The sequence below is a fragment of the Arachis hypogaea genome, chromosome 9, assembly GCF_003086295.3.
Source record: "Arachis hypogaea cultivar Tifrunner chromosome 9, arahy.Tifrunner.gnm2.J5K5, whole genome shotgun sequence".
NCBI lineage: Eukaryota > Viridiplantae > Streptophyta > Magnoliopsida > Fabales > Fabaceae > Arachis > Arachis hypogaea.
The window spans coordinates 5,146,524-5,155,009 of NC_092044.1; the positions used below are offsets into that span (position 1 = coordinate 5,146,524).

The 8,486-nt window shown below is 37.5% G+C and overlaps 1 protein-coding gene across 1 annotated transcript; it reads left to right on the forward strand.

The window, feature by feature from the left end:
• The first annotated feature begins 2,884 nt into the window (after window positions 1-2,884).
• Window positions 2,885-5,446, forward strand: LOC140175023 (uncharacterized). The gene is made up of 5 exons (XM_072201918.1): window positions 2,885-3,135; window positions 3,479-3,578; window positions 3,677-4,045; window positions 4,115-4,264; window positions 4,547-5,446. The coding sequence occupies exons 1-5, from the start codon at window positions 2,885-2,887 to the stop codon at window positions 5,444-5,446; spliced, it is 1,770 nt and encodes a 589-aa protein (XP_072058019.1).
• Window positions 5,447-8,486: the final 3,040 nt, after the last annotated feature.

Sequence of the window (8,486 nt, forward strand, 5' to 3'; positions counted from 1 at the left end):
AAATGGGTGGACAAAGAAAGTGAAAGTATCGGTGGTGAAAGAAATTTGGAGTGGCTACAGATAAGTCTGGTCGGCAGTACGATGAAGGCAATTGATTTAAGTTTCTTGAAAAAGGTGATTGAAAAAACCTGCCTCAAGTTGTCCAAGTACGGGAACTGGGAGCATATAAAGTTCTTTTGACTTTTGATTCTGTATTGAGTGCGGAAGAAGCATATACGTTTAAAATGCATAGTCTCTTGCAATTCTTCCATAGTATATGGAGATGGGATGAGACGGAGCGATGTGAAACTCGAAGAGTGTGGTTAGAATGTTACGGGGTTCCGTTACATGCATGGTTAGCAGATACCTTTAGTATGTTAGGAGGCCAATCGGGGGAGTAGTTGGTTGTGACAAAGTGACAAAGTCATGCATGTCTTTTAGTATTGGACGAGTGTAAATTGATACTTGTATCATGGATATGATTAATGAATGGGTCCATATCACAATATGTATAAGTGGATTCGATGTGCTAGTGAAAGAAGTGGGACAGGAAGCTTTTGGATTTAATTGTTATGAAGAAGCTAATGAAAAAAGTGACTATAGTTGTGAACAACAAAGAACAGTGGTGGAAAAGGAGTGTGCGGGTACGAGCTTAAGGAGTGCACGGGCTACAAAATCGGCAGTTTTCAACGACCAGGAAGCCGATGTGGTGATGGGGGAGCTGAGAGAAGACGGAGAAGATAAGGACAGATTGGTAATTCCTGAAATTATTTTGAATGAGTAGATTAATAATCATTCAAAACAAAAGCAGGTAAAAATGGTAACATATCAACCAATTTACGAAGGAATTGAAGGGAGAGCGGATTGTGTGGGATGTGATCATATTAATTATGAAGCTGATTTTGAAGATACAGTAACATGAATTTATGAAGGTAACTTTAATGGATTAGAAAGGAGGGGTAAAAGGAATAAGAAAAAGAAGGTTCTTTGTAGGCTTGGTGGTACGCCCAACAATCCAAAGATGTCCAAAAAAGATAGAGAAGGATCTTTGGACCCAGCTTCCTCAATCAACCGGTTCGGTGATGTTAGATTAGGTCTAGAATCTGAGTTAGGTTTGATGGAAATGGAGCACGATTTTCACGATAGGGATGGGCACGGTAGACTACGACAAGTGTGCAGGAAGCTGCATTTGTTAAACTTATGCTGAAACCGACGCGGAGAAGATCGAAGGAGACCGAATCGGTGTTGAAGGAAGAAAGCTAAAGACTGACCACGGCAAAAGAGGTTTAACGTGGTAAGAAAAATGCACAACCCTGACGCCACCTATGTTGGGTCGTGAGATCCAGGAAAAGTTGGTGGCGGAGAACCAAACCGCTACTCTCGCAGCGGTGATATTGAATTGGAGGGACTGGTGGGTTAGGTGTGTGTTGATGATGATGGTGCAGAAGACATTGATGAAGGAACGTGTAATAGGGATGACATTGTGAATAATAGTAGCATAGGTTTCGGCACAAAGAGAACAACGTTGACAAAAAGACAGGGGGAGCTATCGGAACACGATGAAGAAGTAGTTGGAAAAAGGGTGGTTGATGATGGTGGTTCGGACAAGAATGAAGGAAGTAAGGGAAACAGAAATAATATTTTGGAGGAGCAGATGTTTGAAAATAGAAAAACTTGGGACCTCCCGTTGGAATCAGGTGCAATTTTATACAATGAAGAAGATGATATTATGGCTATTCTCCAAGCACAAATGAAGAAATTGCTCAAAAAAGAAGATTAGCAAAAGAGAAAGAGAAAGCAAGATGCTGCAAGCCGAAAAATAAAAAAGAGGCGTGTAATAATTTATTAAAATAATTTGTTCTTGAAATGTTAGGGGGTTAATGGGTGATGGAAAATTGAGTACGGTCAAAACCTCAAGAAAAATTTAAGTTGAATATGTTAGGCTTGTTTGAGATTATGTGGCGGGTAATGACGAAGTTTGCTGTAATAAGAATTCGAGAGAGTGATGCTGCGGGATGAGAATATGTTGAGTCGGAGGGTGCCTCAAGTGGTTTACTGTTAATTTGGGATGAAATAATGCTTAAAATGAGTTGTTGTCATAAAGGAGAGTTTTGGTTGTGTGTTGAAGGGGTCTTACTAAAAATAATTTCAATTATACTTTCTGTGGTGTATGGAGTTCATACAAGAGAAGAGAAATTTGCTGTGTGGGAGAAATTGAGTTATATTACCTTTATGGGAGACGAGATTGTGCAGGTGGATGGGAGAAAGGATGTTGTCAGATTAACAGAGTTTTAGTAAGAATTGGATAAAAGAAGATATGCAACTGATGGACTTCCGCTTAACGATCTTGCAATTGGATTGACAGAATTTTAGTAAAATTGGAGTGGTTGAAGATGCTTCTACGAGTACAAAATTAGGAGTACAAAATCAGGAGTACACTATAAGAAGGAGGAGCACAAAAAATGGTTGATGAGTTATTTTTGCAATTTTTTTTCTTTTTTAACTTTTTTATTTGCTTATTGTTGTTCTTGCTCCACTTATTGTGTTGAGCTCTCTTATTAAAAAAAATTATATTTTAATATATATTTTATATTAATAATTTATTTGATAACTAACTTTTTATATATATCTAACATACTTGTATAAAATATTAGACTCTCTTATTATAATAACTATATTTGTTTTTTAAATGAATCTTCGAAGATCATGTAACTCATAAGACTAAATCATGATTCAAGTGCATGAGCACCGAATTTCTTTCAACCTTCTTTTAAACGATTAGATTGAAATTAAGATTTTTTAGATATATATAAACATTAAAACAAAAGAATTACAATATTTATAAGTATTAGAACAAATTTATAATAATTGGGAGAAAAGCTGCTTCAATCAAAGGTTAAAATATATGTTTAAGAGTATAGAACAAGCAGAGGGAGAAGAGACTACTGCTGGACTTAGCTCCAAAGTGGTGAACGCGGGTCCAATCTTTGGAGAAGCAACCTGTGCCTGTCCTGATGTGAATCTGGGTGGTGGTCCGATTTGTATTCAAAGTGGTCTGAGGAGGAATTCCAGACAGGATGGGGGGAGCCTTGGAGGGAATGAGTTGGGGTATGAGGAAGGTGGGAATATGGTGGAGGATAGTGACACGCAGGGCTTGTAGCTGGATGAGCAGATGCTGGAGAATCGAAGGATCTGGGAGTTGGCAAAAGAGTCGGGCGTTATGCTGGTCAAAAAGGAAGATGACATTATGGCAATACTCCAATCGCAGAACGAAGAAATCAAACGCAATAGAAAATTGGCGAAGTAGAAGGAAAAACTGAGATGGTACAGATCCAAACATAAAAATAGGTGTGTCAAAAGAATTTTAAATGATCTTTAGCTCTTGGAATGTTAGGGGGTTATGGGTGATGGTAAGATAAGAATGGTGAAGGACTTAAAGAAAAAAACATAGATTAGATATGTTGGGTTTGATTGAGACTAAAAAACAAGTTGTGACCAGATTTGATGTTGCAAGAACTTGGGGGCAAGTTGGTGCAGGGTGGGATTTTGTAGGCTCTAATGGTGCAGCGGGTGGACTATTGTTAATATGGGATGAATCAGTGTTTAAAAAGAATAATTGTTAAAAGGGGGAGAGATGGTTGTGTGTTGAAAGGGTCCTGTAAAGAATAATTACAATTGCGCTATTTTCTTGGTCTAGGGTGCACATAATAGAGATGCAAAGATTCAGGTGTGGGAAGAGCTAAGTTACATGGCTGGGTTATATCAGGTCCCTAGCTGCTACATGAGAGACTTTAATGAAATAGTGCATGTGGAAGAAAGGCAATGTACTAATGTTCTACCTAGGTCGGCAGAAGAATTTAGGAGTTGGATACAAGATATGCATCTAGTGGATCTGCCGCTCACAGATTGCAAGTTCTCATGGTTTCAGGGACGCTCTTGCAGTCATATAGATAGAGCTCTGGTTAGCGTGGAGTGGTTGGAAGAGTTCCCTGAGAGTCGGATACGCGGTAGACCAAGGGGTTTATCAGACCACTGTCCTGTCATCTTAGAGTACATGAGGCAGAGGGTAGGTCTAAGGCCGTTCTGAAGCCTAGATTCATGGTTTACACATGAAGGCTTTTTTTCTTTTGTGAAGGAGGAGTGGAGAAATTTGGGAGAGATGCAGTTCACAGACAAGTTGAAGGCTCTAATGGTCTCGTTAAGGAATTGGCATAAGAATAAATTTGGGGATATGAACAAGAAGATTACGAAGTTTGAGGAAGAAATCAAGAAGATTGATGATTTGGTAAGCAATGGGGTGTGTGATGGAACGATGGAGGCTAGAAGGAAGGCGCTGGTTACCTGCTGTGAGAGGTGGTATGTCAGAAAAGAGGTTCATTAGAAACAGATATCCCGGTCTTGGTAAGCAAAGGAGATGAACAAAAATACAAGATACTTTCACAACATAGCTTCAGCAAGACGGAGGAACAATAGGATCGATATACTATTAATCAACGGTAGGCTGGTCAGGAACCAAGCTAGAATAAAAATTGCTATTAAGGAATACTACAAAGAATTATATCACCAGGATAATTCTCCTATGATGAGCTTCAGAGATGGTTTAGTAAGTAGGATAGAGCAGGCAGATGCTATAAATATGGAGGCGCTGCCGACAGCTGAGGAGATCAGAGAAGCTGTGTGTGATTGTGAGTCTTCTAAGGCACCAGGGTGCGACGAATACAACATGAATTTTGTCAAGAGGTGTTGGGGTGAGATTGGGCATGAATTCACGGCTGCAGTGATGGGGTTCTTTCAGACGTCAAGGCTACCGACAGACTCTAACATCACTTGGGTGGCGTTGGCACCTAAGTTCATTGGGGCAAAGGAGATTAAAGATCTGCGACTTATCAGCATGGTTGGGTGCGTTTACAAGGTTATCTCCAAGGTTTTGGTTCGGAGGATGAGACCAGTGATCCCAACATTAGTAAGGGAAACTCAGAATGTATTTGTAAGGGGTAGGAAAATACATGATGGGGCACTTATCGCATGTAAAATGGTAAACTGGCCTAAACTGAGGAAAAAGGAGGCAGCAATAATCAAGCTAGATTCCCAAAATGCATATGATAGAGTCAGGTGGAGCTTTGTAGACATAGTGTTCCAAAAGATGGGGTTTGGCAATAGATGGAGATCGTGGGTTATGGAGTGTATGTCCACAACATCTATGTCGGTTCTGATAAATGGGTCGCCATCCAAGCCGTTCAAGATGGAAAGAGGTCTGAGACAAGGTGACCCGCTTTCTCCGTTCTTATTTGTACTGGTTGTGGATGTTCTGCATCGATTGGTGGGAGAGACAATTAGGAATGGGCGTATATCACCTTTGTTGATTGGCAGGGATAGTATAGCACTGTCACATCTTCAATTTACTGATGACACAATCCTGTTCTGCCCACCAGAGGAGGAACTATCAAGAATTACAAGCGGCTATTGAGATGCTTTGAGTTGATGTTAGGTCTAAGTATTAATTTTGACAAGTCGAGCTTGATTCCGATAAATTGTGAAGAATAGTGGATCCAGAATATGTGCCAGTTTTTGGGGTGTAAGGGTGAGTCCCTTCCAGTCAAATACCTGGGTATTTCCTTAGGTGTAAATCCGAGGTTGGTGAAGACCTGGAAACCTATAATAGACAAAGTGGAGGAGAAGCTCAGTCTGTGGAAGGCTAAAGTTCTGAATAAAGCTAGGAAGTTGGTGTTGATTAAATCAATCTTAAATAGTCTGCCTGTGTATTATTTGAGTTTGTTCAAGTTGCCAAAAGCTGTTGTTGAGAAGTTGATTTCACTGCAAAGAAGGTTCTTGTGGAGTAAGGATGATGGTAGTAATGGAATGGCATTAGTAAGATGGGAAGTGGTGCATGCCCCAAAAAAACTAGGCGGTATGGGAGTTGGGGATGCTATGGTTCGTAACACAGCTATGTTGTTTAAGTGGTGGTGGCGATTTGCTAAGGAGAATTGCCCGTTGTGAAATAAGGTAGTTTGTTCCTGCTATAATCTGAATCCTCATGAGCTGCTGTCAACTCAAGTGCTACCTACTAGAGGAGGATCATGGAAGGATATCTGCCAGCTACAAATAACGAATGACCATATAAGGGATAAGATGGTTAGAGGTTGTCGATGGAGATTGGTGATGGGCGGTGTACGCGATTTTGGGAGGATATTTGGCTGCTTTGTAGGCCTCTAAAAGAGCGGTTTCCCAGGTTATTCTCTGTTTCAAACCAATATGGATCTGTTATAGGGAATTGTGGGTTTTAGGACGGGCTAGACTGTATTTGGAACTTCCAATGGAGGAGAGATCCCTTTCAATGGGAGTTGGGACTTCTGGGTCAATTACATGAGGCATTGAGACCTGTGAAACTAGTAGTTAACAGAGAGAATATGGTAGTATGGAAATATGATAGACAAGGAGTTTATTTAACTAACTCATTTGTTCTGGTTTTGCAAGAGGCGATACTTCTGGAGGAGGTGACAAGCTACAGCTTCACAAAGACCATCTGGAAAGGGTTGGTTCCACCTTGAGTAGAGCTATTTGCTTGGTTTGTCCTGTTAGATAGGGTGAATACAAAAGAACGGTTAAGCCGGCTAGGGATCATTAACCAGGAAGATAACATTTGTGTTCTGTGTAATAAAAATGCGGAACACGTGCACCACTTGTTTCTATACTGTGGATTTGCTTGGTAGGTGTGGAGTGCTTGGTTATCGATGATTGGCCAACAATGGTCTATTTCAGGGACAATGAGAGAACATTTTCTGTGTTGGACTGAGGGGCCAAGGAGGAGGGAAGATAGAGAGCAACGATTGAGATGCTTCTGTGCGATCGTTTGGAACATTTGGCTGGAAAGGAATAAAAAGATATTTCAGAATAAAAGCAAAGGCATTGAAGAAATCACTCACATGATTGTGTTGAGCCACAACGAGTGGAAAGGTGTGGATCCCATTAGTTGTTGATGGCAATACCGGAGATGACAATGGATTAGTTGTTTTGTTTCTGCTTCACTGTACAGTGTTGAACTCCTTGCTTTTAAAAAAAAGTGTATAGAACAAATTATCCATGAAAAATATAAATCCATAAATTAAATATGAGCCATAATAATATACAACTAAAAGTACACCAAATGAACCAACTTACAAAACTCAACTTATATATTTTCACAATTTCACGTAATAAAATTATAATTTATGCTTTCATGTAATATTAAATTTATGTAAAACTATTTTCTTTTGTGAACTACATATTATTTTTGCTGTAAAAGAAATACAAATTTCTAGTAAAATTATTTTTTTCTCCTGAAGAAAATTGTTGCTTAGTTTAGGAAACTGTAAATATAAGCATGCATACTAATCATGATCATATATAATAAACTTCAAATGTTATAGTACTTGGTTACATAATGTGCACTTCAATACATACATAGATGTAAGTTGTAGATCGTCAACATCAAAGTCTCTAACTCTAATTAGAAATGTTTATAGGATGATAATAGCATTTGACATGATGAAGACTCTGCTAGAATGGAAGTAGAATTTTAATTTGTAAAAAGGAGAATTAATCAAAAAATTTAAAGATAATAAAGGACATACCTCAATAAATGTGTAACCATCACTATATCAAATAGACACATATCAATATAAATAAAGAAAGAACCAATAAAGTAGCAAGTGAAAGCTTACACGAAATGGCTCATAGATAAAGAGGAAGAGCGATGGCAAAATATTTTGTGGTATATTCTAGATAAATTCCCTCAAGTTATAAAAGTCTCCTAAATCCATGACAGTACAAACACCGACTTCAAGTTTATTAGAACCTCTTAAAAAAGATCTAACAAGTTTGTTATCATCAACATAGTCAAATGATAACAAATTTGGAGCATCAATGTTGATCTCCTATCAATGAGATAACTTAAAGTGTTACTTAAATTAATTTTTTTTATAAATAGTAGATGTAAGTTTATTTGTTGTATTTTTTTAAAAAAAATAAAAAATTTTTTAAAAAATATTTGTTGAATTATTATACTTTATATATAGACCTACATCTACTATTAATAAAAAATAATTTAGATAACATAAAGACCGTGAACTGAGCACTCAAAATATTAATTAAGGTCAATTCTATGGTGCCTATGAATTTTTGTCTAAATTTTGTCTAATTTACTTTTTGTAGTAAGTTTTGATTTTTTAAAAATTATTTATTCTTATAACTTTTAAATTAAATAATAACTTTTAACTCTTTTTAGTAAATAGGCACCACTTTTTAGACACCATAGCATTCACCATTAATCAATAGTAGATGTAAGTTTATTTGTTATTTTTTCTTGTTAAAGAGAATGAAAATTTTCTTAAAAAAATATCTGTTGAGTTATTACACTTTATATATTATGTACTTCTTATGTACTCTTACTAAAAAAAATTATAACAAATAAACCTACATTTATTATTAATAAAAAATAATCTAAATAACATAAAGACGGTGAACTGGGC

Excerpts from the sequence above, each read along its gene's own strand:
- LOC140175023 (XM_072201918.1), top strand. The coding sequence starts at position 2,885 with ATGTTTAAGAGTATAGAACAAGCAGAGGGAGAAGAGACTACTGCTGGA. Across the intron at positions 3,579-3,676 it reads TGTTAATATGGGATGAATCA|GGTGCACATAATAGAGATGC; the intron begins GTGTTTAAAAAG and ends TTCTTGGTCTAG. Across the intron at positions 4,046-4,114 it reads TAGAGTACATGAGGCAGAGG|GAGGAGTGGAGAAATTTGGG; the intron begins GTAGGTCTAAGG and ends TCTTTTGTGAAG.